Here is an 18470-nt window from a genome sequence, read left to right on the forward strand (position 1 = left end):
CGAACTTTGTTTTTTTGAGCACATTGGTCCAAGTCGTAAAACAACAATACTGATCGGAAAATCAAATGTAAGATTGCCTGCCGTAGATTTTTAAATGGATGACCTGTCAAGTGTCAAATACATTGGCAATGAATCCGAAGTCGTGGTTTGGGAAACGCATACGATGTTAAGATGTGCTCTGGTATTCTTCCAGTAATTAGTAAATAATTAAGTCAAGTGTAATTAACTCAATGATTATTTTAAGAGATACTTATGTGCAATAATCACAATATTTTTTATAGTTCCTAATAGCTTTCCGTTGATTGTAAATCAACCATATTTAGTAAAGAAACAAATATATCCATACGTAATATCTTGTATAAATAGAAGTAGTTTAACCATTGTAAGATAGATCGTAGACAACTGACATTGACGTTGAACATTAAATGTGATCCTAACAGTTATCTGTAATATCTCTTTTTGTTGGTGTAAGTCAATATATACTAAAGAAGGTAGATGGCTACATCACAAAACCTAACATACAAGAGACCTCGAACGTTTAAGCGTGAGACAATTTTTTCAACTCCGAAATCCTTTATTACTGACGAATAAGACTTTCTCATCAAAGTCCTTCTTGGTGTTTTAGGAAAACTTTCCAGAATCTTTGGTTTTACACAAGGCATTTACAAGACAAGCAAAATTGTTTCTTGAGTGCTCAAATGGTCTTGACATTGTTAAAAAAGTTCGAGGGAATGATTTGTTTTATAGTTGGATTTCAATGTCTTAATTGGCTAAATTCATCTGCGCTTTTTTGGGCCCCAGTGGACCCTGGAATGGAAAAAACTTTATTGTTTGATAAATCTTCGGAAATTCTGATTAGGAGGACACGATCTTGTTAGGCTGCAAATGATTTCTTTATTGGTATATTCCAATTCCAAAACATAGCACAGATTTGCTCAACATTACGTTTGTGGCAAAAGGACACCTTTAAATTGGCGTGCCTTCGCTTTCACAATTTACTTTATTGACCAACTAGTTGTTCTTTTCTGATCTATATAACGCAATATCACATATATAGCGCTTTCTCATTGGTTAATTTGGTGCAACTTCGTGCAGGGTCAGAGAACATTTGGCTCTTGAATGAAACTACGTACAAACCATCACTGAAATTGGCCATTTGGTATATTTTGCCTTGGGATTTAGCAAAAGTAGAAAACCAATTACAATGAAATAATTCTGAACTATATTATTATTGTTTCAAACGTGGCTATGGAATCTAACGGTGTAAGTTTTTCTTATTCTCCATTGTTGCAAATATTAAAATGCGCGTTGACAACTTGTATGATACTTTAACTGCAGCGCAAATGATCACTCTTTCAAAGACTTCTTGTGTTTATTTCCCACAAATTTGCCGATAGTGTTGCATATCGACATGTTTGGCCTTGTCTTGGCAGCATCAGATATAAATATAAATTTTCCCAGTATTTTTGGCATATGTCGTCGTCTTTGTGCATGCATGTTCTTGTAGTTATAGTGCTCGAAGGTCAAACATTGATATAGCCCGTTGAATATGGCTCTAACTGCTTGAACGTAAACCTTTTTTATTGTTTGTCTGCTTTATGGTATAAATGTGTCAATATTGATAAAATGTTATTAAACATTCCACATTTCAGATGATGATAATTTTGTCTGGGCTTCGTACATTCAAGTATTATTTTGTCTAATAAAATGTTCAATTTATGTTACATAAATGGGAATTTTATGATGTAAGATTGTGAATAAAGAGTATAATAATTCATATTTTAGTGTCGAGACAGCTAATTCTAGTTTAAAGGATTAAATCATGCTTCTGTATCTTCTTAATTTGCATAGCCCAGCATGTGATGTCAATTTGTCCTTCAGAAATGTTCACTTTGTGATTTTTCAAGGACCAACAAATGCAAGTTAACATTTACTGGCCAGCTATAGCATATTTTGTTCATAATCAAACACTGACACGATAGTTTATAACTATATAGTATCTACAAAGAACTTGAAAGACTAATTGCATTTCTTGTCAATTGACTGACTTTTTATCATGCAACCTTTTAGATTGCACAATGTTGGCTGTACGTCAGTGCATCATGTAACCCAAGCATGCTCAGTAGAAATTTGCTTTTGACAAATCAAAGCATGTTTCTTAAAGAATGTGTGTCAACCAAGATGCATTGCATGCTTTTATATGTGTTTGCATTGTTAGGTTTTGAGCTTGTGGCCCACTGAATTCAATGTCCCCACTATATCATCTAATTTATGTGTAAAGTTAGCAAGAAAACATTGATTAAAACCTCTTTAAGGTTTATTATTATTGTTTGTCTAAGTTGTATGGATTATAACAGCAAAATCTGCCATCTTGATGCACAAAATGGCCTTCACACTGGTTGACACTCATTCTTTAATTCACAAATCGAATATTTGCACTGCTTTATAACTTCATACCATTTAAACCCTGGCTTTCATTATGGAAACTATTTGTAGTCATAACATGTTGTTTATACATGGAAATTTGATTCTTTGCTTTCTATGGCGTTGACATATTCTTTGCATGAAATCTAGTTCCACAAGCCATGCTTTTTGCAGCACAAATTTTTGAATAGAATTTTATTTTCATTTATTTTTCAAAAATATTTTATAGAAAATTCCCGTGTTTGTTGGTGTTGCAGTGGTTTCTGTTTCTGTTGTGTTATTTCTGCTTCAAAAGTTTTTCAAAATCATTGAAAAACAGAGACCTGTTGCTTTGAATCCAAGTAAAAAGATTTCTTTTGAGATGATTGAGAAGGAGGTTTGTTGTTTCCATTTTATTGTTTTTTGTATTTAGCAAATGTGTTTAAGTTCACCTTCTAATGACTTTGTTTTTTTTAATTATATGTTTGAAATATATATAAATAAGCTGTCCTTTAATTTATTATCATTTAAATGCACTTGCTTATAGTTGAGTGCTGTTGCTAGCTTTGACAATTGTGGGGTAATATTAATAATTAATACATGTTATAATCCACAGAAAACAATTGATTTTAAAGGAAATTAATTTGGTCGAACATATATTGATGAATATTGCCCTTCCCGATTATTGAGCTACCTATGGCATTAGTTTAATATCATTTCAACTATGGGATTATATTGTTGCCAATGAGGTGCCAGGCGGGAAACGGATTCTCAATATAAATATTAGAGCCCAACAAATAATTTTAAACATAGTCATAAACAATTTGGTTTTATGAAAGTTATTAAAAGAGTGACGTTTTGTCTTTATTCAAGACATCTTCAGACTAATTAGGAAGTCTTCAGACTTCAGTATAGACGAAATTGTTTATGACTATGCTTAAAATTATTTGTTGGGCTATAATATTTATATGGGATTACATTTTTACAACGGGATCTATTCACTGAATTATGAAACAAACTCATTATTCTTCTGTGAAATTTCATTGTTATGTTTGTTTACACCTTTTTTAGGCAATTAGTCACGATACACGAAGGTTTAGGTTTGCCCTTCAGAGCCAAGAACATGTATTGGGGTTGCCTGTTGGTGAGTTGTGTATGGTTTTAATGTTTCAAATGTTTATTTTAAATATCTTCTACAAAAAAGCAACTTGAAACCATGAAAATATTGTTTTGACAACCAAGTCACACAAGAAAATTTAAACAAAACTAAATTTTTTTTATCATATTTTTGTTTTGATGTTGTGACATTATGTGGAAATTATTTAGTACTTGTTCACAAGATGTTACTTTGGACTCAATAATAAGATATGTATTGATGACTCTACTAAAATAAGATATGTATTGATGACTCTACTAAAATAAGATATGGACTACGATACTAAGGCTTGGTGAGGATCATTATGGAGTGGCAAATGTTGATATATTGAGGTTATATAGTTTGAATCATTATGGGCTTGTACATGATGAGATGTTAGGCTTAGTGATTGAACTTGTACGTATTGAGATGTTAATGGTTGATGGGAATCATAATGATAAAGGGTGAGATGTTAAGGCTTGGTGATTGGACTTGTATGTGTTGAGATGTTAATGGTTGATAGGAAACATAATGATAAAGGGTGAGATGTTAAGGCTTGGTGATTGGACTTGTATATGGTGAGATGTTAATGGTTGATGGGAATCATAATGATAAAGGGTGAGATGTTAAGGCTTGGTGGTTGGACTTGTATATGTTGAGATCTTAATGGTTGATAGGAATCGTAATGATAAAGGGTGAGATGTTAAGGTTTAGTGATTTGACTTGTATATGTTGAGATGTTAATGGTTGATGGCAATCATAATGATAAAGGGTGAGATGTTAAGGCTTAGTGATTGGACTTGTATATGTTGAGATGTTAATGGTTGATAGAATCTTTATGATAAAGGGTGAGATGTTAAGGCTTAGTGATTGGACTTGTATATGTTGAGATGTTAATGGTTGATGAGAATCATGAATAATGAACTTGTACGTGGTAAGATTTAAAGGCTTTGTGGGAGTAATTACGTACAAGTGTTTTTGAATTGTAGAATTGAATTAAGAAGTCTGCACGTACATCTGTAAATTAAATTCTTTCAACATGAAAATTTTGATAGTTTTCCTCGGCAATTTCACCTTTTAGGAACATGTGGATTTTTTTGTTGTCCTCATTAAAACCTGAAATTGTTTTCCAGGCTTTAGGTTGAACAGCTTAGAAAGATATTCTGACGAGATAATTTAAGAATTCGTGAAAGATTAGTTCATTTTCATTCATTTCAGGTAAACACATGTATTTGAGTGCGAAGATAAATGACAGCTTGGTGATACGTCCCTACACTCCTGTGACGTCCGACGACGAAATTGGTTATTTTGACCTTGTAATTAAAGTACGTAATACATTACGTCATTGTAATATAGCATATGTATGTACGTACGTTTAACGCGCGTTCTTATTGGTCGATGCCAATGTTTGAATAAGGCAATCCAAATTGGTCCAAATATGGAAATTTAAGTTGCTGTCACGGGAATTTTAAACATGTCTAACATTGAGGACAGTTTGTTTTTTGCTGTTACGTAGCTATATAAAACAATTTTATACTGGTTTTCAAGTGGTTGGATGGTTTTATCTAAACACTTGGGAAAGCTGCTGTGGTTTTAAAAAGCTCGCAAGTCACGCGCCTTCGGCTCGTGTTCCTCGCACTTTTCTTCAATTCACTCCCAGTGCTAATGGTTTTCAATTGGTTGACACGAATGTCGCTTGCTTTCTTTTCGCGTATTTGGATCAGTCCATTTAAACATTGAAATCATTAAGTAATTGTTTATTGTTATGTTATTGTGTTGTGTGTTGGTTAATTTTTGCTGCCTAACGTCAGTGATAGATTTTTGCTGCCGAACGTCAGTGGTAGATTTTTGCTGCCGAACGTCAGTGGTAAATTTTTGCTGCCGAATGTCAGTGGTAGATTTTTGCTGGCGAACGTCAGTGGTAGATTTTTGCTGGCGAACGTCAGTGGTAGATTTTTGCTGGCGAACGTCAGTGGTAGATTTTTGCTGCCGAATGTCAGTGGTAGATTTTTGCTGCCGAACGTCAGTGGTAGATTTTTGCTGCCGAACGTCAGTGGTAGATTTTTGCTGCTGAACGTCAGTGGTAGATTTTTGCTGCTGAACGTCAGTGGTAAATTTTTGCTGCTGAACGTCAGTGGTAGATTTTTGCTGCTGAACGTCAGTGGTAGATTTTTGCTGCGAACGTCAGTGGTAGATTTTGCTGCTGAACGTCAGTGGTAGATTTTTGCTGCTGAACGTCAGTGGTAGATTTTTGCTGCCGAACGTCAGTGGTAGATTTTTGCTGCTGAACGTCAGTGGTAGATTTTTGCTGCTGAACGTCAGTGGTAAATTTTGCTGCTGAACGTCAGTGGTAGATTTTTGCTGCTGAACGTCAGTGGTAAATTTTGCTGCTGAACGTCAGTGGTAGATTTTTGCTGCTGAACGTCAGTGGTAAATTTTTGCTGCTGAACGTCAGTGGTAGATTTTTGCTGCCGAACGTCAGTGGTAGATTTTTGCTGCTGAACGTCAGTGGTAGATTTTGCTGCTGAACGTCAGTGGTAAATTTTGCTGCTGAACGTCAGTGGTAGATTTTTGCTGCCGAACGTCAGTGGTAGATTTTTGCTGCCGAACGTCAGTGGTAGATTTTTGCTGCCGAACGTCAGTAGACTATAGACAAAGGTCTGTTTACACCTTTTGTCACTTCTTATTTTTTCCACTAGTAACCAGGCCTGCAAAGGCCGATGAATATGTCATGCGTAGTATGTTAACATACGTAATCCTGAGCGCGATGTAAACGTTTAATTTCTTTCAAAAATCTATCGCAGGTGTATTTCAAGAATGTACATCCAAAGTTTCCTGATGGTGGGAAAATGTCACAACATCTCGATCAAATGAATATTGGCGATGCTATTGATGTACGTGGTCCGTGTGGTAAACTTATTTATGAAGGAAAAGGTATAAACTGTTACCTTTCTTTTCATTTTACTTTCTCCTGTCATGAACATTATTTATTTGAAAGTTTGAAGTTAAAGTTTATTCACCAAATTGACGTTTCCATTCATTACTTTTTTTCCGTGCGAATATTGTTTAGATATCATTAAATAATATTTACAGTATGGATACGCCTGTGCGTTAAATAGACATGCGCATTACAATAGTATTTACAGTATAGGTACGCCTGTGCGTTAAATAGACATGCGCATTACATTAATATTTACAGTATGGATACGCCTGTGCGTTACATAGACATGCGCATTACAACCTACACAACTGGCTAATCTGATTGTACATTTTAGGGAAATTATCCATTGAAGTATCTAAAGATAAAACCGTTCAACGTCAATGTCGTTATTTGGGAATGATTGCTGGTGGCACAGGTAAGTAGCTACTGGTCTTTACCGCTTTACCTACCCATAACTAATGGAGTTCACCGCAAACAACGTATGTATTTCTTATCCACCATATTGAAATAGAAAAAGAAATTGACATTTATAGTTTTGCTTACTTCTACAGGAATCACGCCAATGTTACAGATCATTCGTGATGTGTTAAAGCATGACGACGATAAAACAGAAATGTCACTTCTTTATGCCAATCAGGTTATGTTAACATCACAAATGTAAAATTGTGTACATCTTACATCTTTCTGCTGGTGTGTCATCAGTGGAATGTGTAACATCACAAATGTAAAATTGTGTACATCTTACATCTTTCTGCTGATGTGTCATCAGTGGAATGTGTAACATCACAGATGTAAAATTGTGTACATCTTACATCTTTCTGCTGGTGTGTCATCAGTGGAATGTGTAACATCACAAATGTAAAATTGTGTACATCTTACATCTTTCTGCTGGTGTGTCATCAGTGGAATGTGTAACATCACAAATGTAAAATTGTGTACATCTTACATTTTTCTGCTGATGTGTCATCAGTGGAATGTGTAACAACATTGATTTTAACAGCTAAAATTTAAACTTTTTTAGTTAGCTAAGTTTATAATTTCAACAGCGTTTTTCAATTCTTACGGACAAATCGAACTTATCAAACAGATTGCATAAAAACATTCTGTAGAACATGGCCATATTTTAAGCTATTAAATTTCACAAGATCAAGGTATAAATTTTTCAACCATTTTTTATATCGCTCCACTGGCATATTAGTAGCTCATAAGACTAAAAACAAGTATAAGATGTCTTGGAAATGCCCGTAGTCTTTCATCCCTACTTACATTGATGAACAATGACACAATAATTTTCTTGTTGGGATGGCGCGATAGCTTAGCTAGAGTTAGGACTAGCTTCTTCCCTTTATTTAAACACGAGCTTCTTCCTTTTATTTAAACACGAGCTTCTTCCCTTTATTTAAACACGAGCTTCTTCCCTTTATTTAAACAAGCAGAAATATCAAAGCTAAGTTCTCTCAAGTGAACGAAGCTTTGAAATATAGTAAATAACGAAAATCACATTTACACTGCCAGAAATGCACTTCAAGTCGATTTAGGCCAGTTAAAAATTTTTAAAAATTCTAATGAGAGCAAATTAAGATTCCGTATATTCGGGTGGCCTGGCCCAAGCACGGGCGTCGACCGAACAAAGCGCGTGTTTTGAATATATTTTGGAAATTCATAAATTTGTAGACAGAAAAAGATATTTTACTGCGCAATGAACTGGAAGAGATAGCGGAGAAATACCCAGAGCGTTTTAAACTATGGTACACTTTGGACCGTCCTCCTGAAGGTATATGAACACATTTGTATTGTATTTGATTGGAATACTTCACCTGATATTGGTAATAAACTGTTTTTATTTTTTCAATATGTTGTGATTGATTTAGATTGGACGTATAGCGGTGGATTCGTTAACGATGAAATGATTAAAGAGCATCTACCTTCAGCTGGTGATCAAACACAAATTTTGATGTGTGGACCACCTCCTATGATTAAATATGCTTGTCTTCCAAACCTAGAAAAACTTAATTTCACTCCTGACATGTACTTTGACTTCTGAAGCCGTTAATTTGCGCATTTTGCTTTGGTATTTTTTACTTATAAATAATCAATATCACATTGTGTATGAAATTACGCCTGTACGCAGGTAGCAAGTCGGTTTATCATGTATTGTTGTACATAGATGAACATAATTGGATTAATGTTGAAATGCTCGGTGAAAGTTAAGAAATTCTTTCATTAGTCATCTCATTATGTTCCATATCAAGTGAATATAATAGTAAAACTCCATATAGTAAGGCTTTATGTGTAGTCATTAAATAAGTTTTTGCTCGTTGATCAATTGACTATTTTTCATGGTTCATCATGTACTGTGTGTTTAATCTTAGTGGAAACATTAGTGGCATCTTCACTAACTTCATTTGCCATTTTTTTCAAAATGCATTTCATTACGCGACTGTTTTGTTTACTTACCTTGCTACTTTCTTAGTGACTTCTTCTTTGACGGTTATTTATAGTTTAAATCTTTATTTACAGAGTTGAATAAAAAACTACATCAGATGCTTAGCAACGGGTTATATAAAAACGCGAACTTCGGGTGATGAACTTTAGCACATGATTTTAACTAATTTTTATAATTAATGTGCTTGCTTGATCATATTTCATTGATTAGTACACAATTTGTTTGAAATGTATTAGATTCTTGGGTCTTAGCGAAAACTAATTTTTGTTACATAAAGTATCAACTCTGTCCAAGTATTCATCATAGAAACGTGTGCATGCAATCTGCGTAACATTACAGTTTTGAAAAAGATCAGTTGATCCAGAGCCAGATAGTACGCTGCCTTTGCATGTCAAATTAACATGAAGTCGATCAAAATCGACGATTTTTGAAAGACTCTATAGCTTTGTTTGAAACAAAAGAGTATTTGAAACATACTTGCGTGCTTCACTGCTCCATTTACCATAGAAACCGATTTTATGTAAAAAAGGGAAACCATAACAATAAAGCCAAAAACCACATTAGAAAAGAGTCGTCGGGAAAAAAATCAATCAATGTTTTCCCTAATGACCATCGCTAGGCAAAGCCCACAAAATCCTAATCTACGCGAATGAAGGTACAATAGAGGGTTTTTATGTACTCATTTGAGTCGTCACATGCAATCGAGTCGTTTCGCTCGTCTGATTGGAGCTCTATCCTATCACTTATCAGTTAATGGGCTGGAGTCTGGAGACTGGAAACGAGTAAAAGGATGCATACGGTTATTCGAGAACCAGGTTTTATTGTTGATCCGTTGTCTCAAAAGAGTTCATGTACTTTTGTTAGGAAGGGTTATTGTAGTGTCTTAGGACTAGATGGAATAAATTTACTTCAATTTGATTGTTCAGCACCTTGTCATTCTTTTAACAGCAAGAGCAGCGGTACACATAATGAGCTCACTCTTGCGAAAAGAGTTATTTCCGCTTATGCAACGAATTTAAAACACACCGCTTCTCTGACCGCTAAACATGCGATAAGCACATTCTTCGTTGCGTAAAGTTACTTAAAGTGGCGCAGTACCGGTTTTAAAATATTTTTGTTGAAACAAACTTCTTGACTTCTTACACGGATATATATTTGAAGCTACAACATTAAGATGTACTTGAATATATCAATGTTACTGCTTTTGGCTGCAACTGTGGCTTTGGTGAACAGTCGCAACGTTACGACGACAGGTATGATGGCTTTCTGTAGCTCACCGACTTTAAGTGAAACAAAAAAAAAATCACTGCAATTAAACATGTTTCCGAGCAGTTTATGTTTATTGTTTTCGAGAGTTCTTGTGTATAGTGCAATTTAAAAATTAACATCGACATTCACGCATTGAAATAATGTAACAAGAAAATGTCGCTTCAAATCGATAGTTCCATGTCGTTTTGAATTTTCAAACTCTGTCAAAAAGATGCATCTATTTGTGGTGCCTACACCGTTTAATTATGAAAGATTGGGATGGTTTTGAATAGATTTTAAAGTCGTTAATCGCAATCAAATTTCTTTCATGCGTCATTGTGATTTTTTTTGTAAAGATTTCGTAATTATTTAAATTAACGCGCACCAAAGACTTTCATGCTATTCTTACCTTGAAACGCCCCCTCCTTGTCGCTGTGTGAGCTGAGGAAAATCCCCAAAAAGAGACGGACATTTATGACGCATCAAAAATTAATAATGTTGTGTGCAGTTGCATGGTTTAAGTTCAAACTGAGATTTATGTCGAAATGGATAAATAGTCTCCTATATTGCTTAACTATTCAAATTATTTCAACTTGTATTTTGATGTCAAATCGTCACATAAAAGAAGTCTTTCATAAATTGAAAAGATGAATAAAAATATAATCTGTTAAAACGTTGATGTCTTTCGAGAACTTAATTAACAAGCAAAAAAAGACATTCAGAATATGATTGGTTAGATTTTTTCTCAGGTACGTGAAAAGAATGGCCCGGCAAAATTTTTCTGAGCCAATCAAACCGCGTCATTTCACCGGTAGTGACGCTTGCCATATAATAAACTAATTTAATGCACGAAATTCGTTCGTGCACCACGAAATTTGTTCGTGCACCACGAAATTCGTTCGTGCACCACGAAATTCGTTCGTGCACCACGAAAACCTTTTTGGTATGCTATAAATGGTGCTGATTCTCTTCAAGATATCTGATTAACCTGTCATATTTGTTTCTTTTCTAGCAAATCCGAAGTCAATGGTACGTATATTTCAAATGAAAATTAACGACTGCGGAGCTCATAAAATCTTATAAGTGGAATTATTGTGAAACATAAGTGGTACAACTTTTGACTTAGATACTATATAACTTCAAAACAAAACCACTTCCCACTACATGAACAATAATGTGATTAAATTAAATACAGTCTGCTTTATTTTTTAATTTTTACAACCTAAACCTGCACTAACACTTTAATTTCATATGCCACGCAACCCCAATTAGTCCAATTCTTATGTTGTGAAAACCTTATACTTACATATGCCCGTGTTTGGAAATTCTTAGTAGCTGGCGGCACACCTATAGTCAGATGTTGATGTATGTTTTGTTTTAAAAGCGTTTTACCAAGTTCCATTGATGGATAGCATGGCGAACAGATCATTAGATTGTGTCGAGGCACATTAAATGATAAATGTTTGTAAATGTAGATCGTCCAGGTTGGTATAGTCCTGAGAAGGACGATTTTTGTTGTTGTTGACTGACGTTTCGACAACCTTAGCGGTAGTTATCTTCAGAGTCAAAAGTCACTGACTGACGTTTCGACAAACTTAGTAAGTTACTGTGGAGTGATTATGATTGTTTATGATAGATATCAGTGAACATGCAAGTGAGATTTGAAAACTACGGTGCAACGCTCGACATTAGCCAAATGGCTGTTAATGGAACGAATGCTTTTGACTTGTTGCAAATGGCCTCGCAGAGACATCCATGTTTCAACTTCGAATACAAAGTATTTCCTCCATATGGACGCTACATATCAAGTATTTGTTGTGTTGCCGAAAACACCACTACCCAGCAATCTTGGTTTATCTATATTAACGACAAATCATCTCCTGTTGGTGTTGACCTACTGCAACCAAAAACTGGTGACACACTGCAGTTTATATATCGACAATGGAGCTCAGGCCATAATCAAAGCGAGTTGGATGAAAATATGAACAAAAGTAAGTATGAAAGTACATCTTTTTCCGTATGATGTACAGTGAACTGGTGATCCGTCACATTTATCATATTGCATAGCTAGTAGATCAAAGTTTGTTAGTTTGTTTTATACGATATATAATACATTATCCATTAATATCCATTAAATATTTGAGCAATTTTATTGGTCGAGAACCGAAAGCTACATGAGGGTCGCATGAACGGAATGAGTTCACTCATTGAAAGCTTATTGATTTTAAAATACAAGCGAATGGCAATACAAATAAGTGGCGGAGTTATTTGAATATTTAGATGAAGATCTTGAAAATGATTTAGTTGAGGCTGATGACATATTTAAGCAAAAAGAAAAGCAGAACTTAGTTTGCTAACGTTGGCGTCCTGTTTAATATAGGCATTTTATCAATCTAATGCTATAAAACCATATAAAACAAATAAATTACTTCCAACCTTTGTCTGGTAAATGTAATGTGAAACGCTCAACCGCTGTCTTGTTTCGGTGGCTCGTGGTAACTTTTTTGTTTTTCTCACAAATGACATCATCCCATGCACCTATAACTGAACAGACAACGGTTAAATTTGACTTATATTTGTCATTTAGAATTTGACAACAGAATAAAAATAAAAACGCAAATTTATGTCACGAAATGCATTAATTTTAATGCGTACAGGTAAAGCAATATACATACAATCGCAATGCGAATGTCAAAACTTTAGAAATTCAATCGATCTGCGAAAACACGATATGCGATTTTCACAGAACGACTGGGTAAGCGCTTAGTTTAACCAACTTGAAGATCTCCCTATCATTTGGCATACATTGCTCTTAAATAATCTTTCTCAGCGAGTAAAAACGAATGAATTCTGCCATGAAGTTTTTTTGTGGTTGTTTGCACTGGCGTAGCCAGTCTGCTCATTTGATCCTGCTGAGAAAATATTTCTGTTAATACGCAGCCAAAACAAAAGATTTCAAAAGAAAATTAATAATGATATGATTTTCATAGCAAGTTTAAAACCTGCAGACAGTCTATTCACGCTTGTATGATGTTGATTGGAGTTTTTTGCATCCAAATAAAACAGTTGCTCTTCGCTTGTAAAAGAAAAGGCAGCTATGAAATTCAGAAGCCCGTCAATGCTATATAAACCGAACCCTGGTGCCAGGTTATTTAGCGTGCGAAAAAGAAATACTTTATATACGCTTAATTGTCATTCATGAAGATACTTGGTATTAGCAAATACTTAATACACAGTAGCAATTTGTTGTACTCACAGGGGCATCTTTAATTTTACAGCGACAAATGAAACGAGAAACGTAACCATACTACAGGTGAGTTTTGTTTCGTTATAGTATTAATGAAACCGCTTATGCAAAGTCTATGAGTCTGCATGGGTTTTTTCATATCAATATTTTCATCATCAAAAGTTGCATGCAATAATCAAACAAAAACTCTAGCTTGGCAAAAATTACTAGCAATTTTTAAAACGTGCTTAATGAAATAATTCAAAGTACAATATTTGATCAACTTGAGAAATATTTTCTTCTCTTGCTGCCTTAGGTAGCTACACCAATTTAATTTTTCAAAAATACTAACATTTCAAATCTTGAACAAACAATCATTTATTCGTAAACCATTCTTAATATTTGCTTTTGCTAAATTGCTTTTACTAAATTCTTTATTGAATTCTTATTTGTAATGGTGTTAATGGCAACTTAGCCAACACACCCTTCCACAATTTTCATGACAAAGCGTTTTTTTAAAAGCTTGGAAAGACTTCTCAAGTTCTCAGTATAAAGTATCCTATTATTTGGCCCCGAATGATGTATAGATTTCCGTTTAATGATACCATATTGTAATTAATTTTTGCATCGATCGATATATTTCATACTCACACGTGCTTCATGTTGTTTTAATGAGCTACTTAACTAATTTCATATTTTAACTACATTTGTTTTCAGAACACTGCATCAGTACAGCTAACATTTTCGAATTATCCGCCAGGGAACTCACTCCCAATTCAAAAGATAGCACTGCGTGAGAATATGACGGCTTTTGAGTTGCTCGAGGAGGCTTCAAAACTCCATCCATGTTACGCCTTTGAATACACACAGTTTCCCTTTGGTCGTTTCATCAATACAATATGCTGCGTAAGTGGTAATTCATCCACGGGATTTTACTGGTTTCTTTATATCAATGGTAAGCAGTCACCAGTTGGGGTTGATCTACTTAAGCCGAAGAATGGTGATACCATAACATTTAGATATGAAGTATACAAACCAACAGAGCAACATGCAACAGGTAAGTTAGTATTAAATTAGTATTTTTATAAAGGTTATACTGCAGTGTTAAGAGTATTTTAACGTATACATAACTAAATACATTAACTGTTTTCAGCATGTCCACCTCATTCTTGACAGCCTTATAAAAACTAACCGAAGAAACATTTTAAACATTTTTCCATAACAATTTCTACAACGAAGAAGTTCATAATGAACAATGTAGGATGTTGAATTATTTTTATGTTATACATTGCTTTAAAGTTTGAGCTCTTTAGTAACTATATGAGGCACTATGGTGCAAGTTTTTCTTATAATGTGTAATAATGTATCACATGGCAAGCAACAAACAATTTCCATAACGAAGAAGTTCATAATTATTGTCATAAGGAACTAAATCGCCTTAACTTTATATCAAACAAATGTACAGTAATCTTGACGTCAATTAAAGATGTCCTCTTTTTAATTGTCAACTGCACACGATCTTAATAATTTCTAGGATAGTACAAAATAATTTTTGACTTTATTGGCAATTTGAAACACACGTTTTATTTCACTAGTGTTTTTTCTAATCTTTGATCATGAAATTTTAACTTATTTCTAGTTGCAGTGTTTGACAATTGTGTGGAATATTTCCGACAAAAATGCAGGTAAAAACAGTGATTTTGCATGCATACTAATGCCGATATTTATTGTCATAAATTAGCTAGCTACATCTTCCTGCTTCTTTCTATAAAAAAAATTTATTGATGAATCAATTATATATTTTATTAATCTATTGAAGAGTATTTCATATAGGAAAAAAATTTTTTTAGTTTATCCTATCATACAATTTATTATCTGGCCTGCGATTCAGTTCATGTAAAAGTTCAGACAAGTACACTACTCCTGAAAAAGAAATATATATTCTTCACTTTTCAGAGAAATCTGCCATACATGATTGCACTGTATTTTTTTTTGCGTGGGACTTCATTAAAAGTATGATTTACAGAGTTAACAAGAAACAAGAAAGTACATGTTATAAAGTAAATGGTTTGAACCATTCTTCAAAACCAGAACATGTACTTTACATGAAAAGTACATGTTATGATGGAGGCGGAGTAAACCACTCAACAAGAAATCTATTTAATTTATCTCCATTTGTTTAAGAGCAATAAAACTGTTTTAATGGACGAATTATTTTGTTTTTCAAATCTAAAATTTCGGGATTCATTGCACTTTCTGTGGTCTGTGAAATTTTAAATACTGAACAAAAATGGAAAATGGCTTGCCCAGTGCAATGTGACCACGCCATTGCTTTGTTGATGTTTCAATCTCAAGAAGTTTACGTTAAACTAAGCCCTCAATAGTGACTTGAAGAAATATTTTGGCTGAAATGCTTTTGAAGTTTAATTCATAGCAAGTTCGCATCTTAATGTTAGCCATTTTGCTTCTTTAGAAATGATTCTTCTCAACAAACAAACGTAATCAAAGACAGAAGTGATGCTGGCTATTCAAACACAAACGCTAATTCAATTTGTTTTGCTAATCGAATGGCGTGCACTGGAGAAGGATGGACGTACGTTGGTGAGGTTTGTAACAGTTAGTGCTCTTATTTGAGGTCTATTTTTATAAGCTCAGTTACACTGGATTTAGGAAAGATTGAATAAATTTGACTTGTTAGAGATGAACAACATTTATCAGCCGTAAATCAACTTGAGCATTTTTACAGAATTTGCACTTCATATTTATTTATAAATAGTCTTTTATCAACACGTCCGCTAATTGGTAAAATGCTTGTAAAATCCATGTACCTAAAACGCTGTAAAAATATAGGAACTTCATTCTTGCAAAAGTCTCTTTGGTTTCCTTGTTTGCAACACGAAATTTCTCAGACTTTCCTGCGCGCTTCTTCGAATATATAGCAAATATAGCTATAGCAAATATATTTTGCCTATTTTAGTAATCTTATTCAACAGGAATTTTTTTTTCTCGTGAAAGGTTGTAATTCGTGCGCATGAAGTTTTCACTCCTTTTATAATTTAATTCTTCAAAATTATTTCCTGTTTTGCTGAATCCTGTTAAGCCGTGATCACATCATTATTAATAGCTTTTAGTTGCTAAACATGCTTTAGTAGTAAAGCACGTCGCATTGAATAAGGGAATCGTTTGTCACTTTTTCTGCAACCGCCTGATTTTTTTTATAAAATAGGCAAACATTGGTTATGATTCCGCACAATGGACAGCAAAAGGAGGCGATCAAATGACATTCAATTCTCAATTTTGGAGTGCCAATGTTAGCGAAGTTTGTATTTTGAGTGCAGACTTTCAAATTCGTTTCCCAGTCAAAGCACCATCTTTGAGAAGCTTATTTTTTGAAAAGTTTAATTTGAATCTGAGTGCAAGAATGTTCATTGAAAGTGTTAACAATAGCAACGTCAACATAACTGGAGCAAATTTTACTACTGGATGTTATGAAGTTGGGTTCAATGTTGGTATGAAAAGTCAATCAAATAAAACGTTTCGGGCTCGTTTTGGTGTCGTTCACGTTCCTACTAACAAAGGTATTTGTAAATAATAAGTTTTTCTTAGGGTTTTCCCATTGGTCTAGGAACAGGTAAAAAATGTAGGATATACTTTTTGTAAAAAGTCAATTTTGTGAAAAAAGAGAAATCTGATGCTAAAATAAAGTAAAGGATATGTGTTATGCATATTTTATGATAATTCTTTGCCTTGAAATCATCTGGTTGGCGCAATGAACGATGAAAAGTGTACTTTTCGATTTGATATTTTCACATAAGAAAGCAAGTAGCATTGGATGATTGATAACTAACGAGAGGAGCGTGTTCCACTAAATAAGTTCCCTTTGAACTCAACTGTGATTAAAAATGATAACATATAAGTATGTACATGAAGATGGCTATCATGTGTAAGTCATTCACTCCATCTGAAGTCATCCTATGAGAATATTTTTAACAGATACTCTATATGTATTTCCTTATTTACCAGGTTGTGAACACATATCTCCCATTTTGGCAATTGGAATTGGCTTGGACGTAAATAAAGATAATGGAACCTACTATGGCGTCTATGCTTTCCCCGAAGCCAAAAGACCTCAAGGCTACACTAAAAGCATTCCAAAGTTATTTGTTCGCAATTATATATGATCAAAACTCACAAAGACTCTTTATCACTGAAGTATACCTGCATCTTTTAATGATAAAGAAACATATAAGTTGCTATAATATTCACGAATGACATATAAGTTTGCTTAACCAACATTAACAACATTGTCATATTTCATCAAGCGAACGACTTACTTATCGACGGTGGCCATTTCTATATTAAATCAATGTGAACAATATAATACACAAATACTTAAAAATTTTGTTGTGTGTAATTTCAACTAATTTTGGAAATGTTTTTTGAAAGTGATTTCAAATCGCAAATATTGCATAAAAAATGAAGCTTGAGTTTACCAGGAAAAAATTCAAAATTAGCGATTCATATAAAAATATTAATATGCAAGGCTCAGGAGTTGCCATGTTAACAAAATTACAATACTTAGGCCTTTTACATAGTTGCATATGTTTGAAAACTGAGTAAAAACTATTTATAAAATGCTAATATAAACGCTCGCAATGGATGACCTAAAAACCAAGATAGATAGAACGGAGAAAAGTCATGCATTATAATGTATACAAAGTCTTGAAGTTGAACATCAAATTGAGGTTTTTGCAAATGATTTCAGCTAAAAATGTTTTTGTTGCACACCTGGTAACTATGCATATTACTGACAATGATAGATCATAATGAAACGAGGTTAAGAATGATTATATATAGCCTACAGTCAGTAATTAGAAGCTATAAAAATATATGATTAACGATAACTTCAGCATCGTTCCATTTATATTCCTCTACAATCTACATATTTATCAGGCAATATAACATTACAAATATTTAGAATATCAAATCATTAACTGGCTGTACATAATAGTACTTTCTTCTGAATAGAAAGGTTAGTACTATAGCACATTATCTGTTCAAGCTATCTATC

General features: G+C 33.8%; 2 protein-coding genes across 2 annotated transcripts; both read left to right on the forward strand.

Moving 5' to 3' along the window:
- The first annotated feature begins 1102 nt into the window (after positions 1–1102).
- LOC124454697 (NADH-cytochrome b5 reductase 3-like) lies at positions 1103–8801 on the forward strand. Its single transcript, XM_047005473.1, has 9 exons — positions 1103–1263; positions 2654–2800; positions 3475–3547; positions 4757–4863; positions 6343–6472; positions 6814–6894; positions 7031–7116; positions 8154–8253; positions 8351–8801. Exons 1-9 carry the CDS (start codon positions 1249–1251, stop codon positions 8521–8523), a joined length of 912 nt encoding a protein of 303 aa, XP_046861429.1. The 5' UTR covers positions 1103–1248; the 3' UTR covers positions 8524–8801.
- A 1154-nt stretch (positions 8802–9955) lies between these two features.
- LOC124454693 lies at positions 9956–17798 on the forward strand. The gene is made up of 9 exons (XM_047005469.1): positions 9956–10178; positions 11186–11202; positions 11810–12164; positions 13452–13486; positions 14117–14456; positions 15039–15084; positions 15873–16005; positions 16626–16977; positions 17423–17798. The coding sequence occupies exons 1-9, from the start codon at positions 10100–10102 to the stop codon at positions 17578–17580; spliced, it is 1515 nt and encodes a 504-aa protein (XP_046861425.1). The 5' UTR covers positions 9956–10099; the 3' UTR covers positions 17581–17798.
- Positions 17799–18470: the final 672 nt, after the last annotated feature.

The sequence above is a fragment of the Xenia sp. Carnegie-2017 genome, unplaced genomic scaffold (genome assembly GCF_021976095.1).
Source record: "Xenia sp. Carnegie-2017 unplaced genomic scaffold, XeniaSp_v1 HiC_scaffold_3, whole genome shotgun sequence".
Taxonomy (NCBI): Eukaryota; Metazoa; Cnidaria; class Anthozoa; order Malacalcyonacea; family Xeniidae; genus Xenia; species Xenia sp. Carnegie-2017.

Coding starts and splice junctions, on each gene's coding strand:
- LOC124454697 (XM_047005473.1), top strand. Junction 2,801..3,474: donor TTGAGATGATTGAGAAGGAG/GTTTGTTGTTTC, acceptor CACCTTTTTTAG/GCAATTAGTCACGATACACG. Junction 7,117..8,153: donor CACTTCTTTATGCCAATCAG/GTTATGTTAACA, acceptor ATAAATTTGTAG/ACAGAAAAAGATATTTTACT.
- LOC124454693 (XM_047005469.1), top strand. CDS start 10,100: ATGTACTTGAATATATCAATGTTACTGCTTTTGGCTGCAACTGTGGCT. Junction 15,085..15,872: donor TATTTCCGACAAAAATGCAG/GTAAAAACAGTG, acceptor TTGCTTCTTTAG/AAATGATTCTTCTCAACAAA. Junction 16,006..16,625: donor GATGGACGTACGTTGGTGAG/GTTTGTAACAGT, acceptor TTTATAAAATAG/GCAAACATTGGTTATGATTC.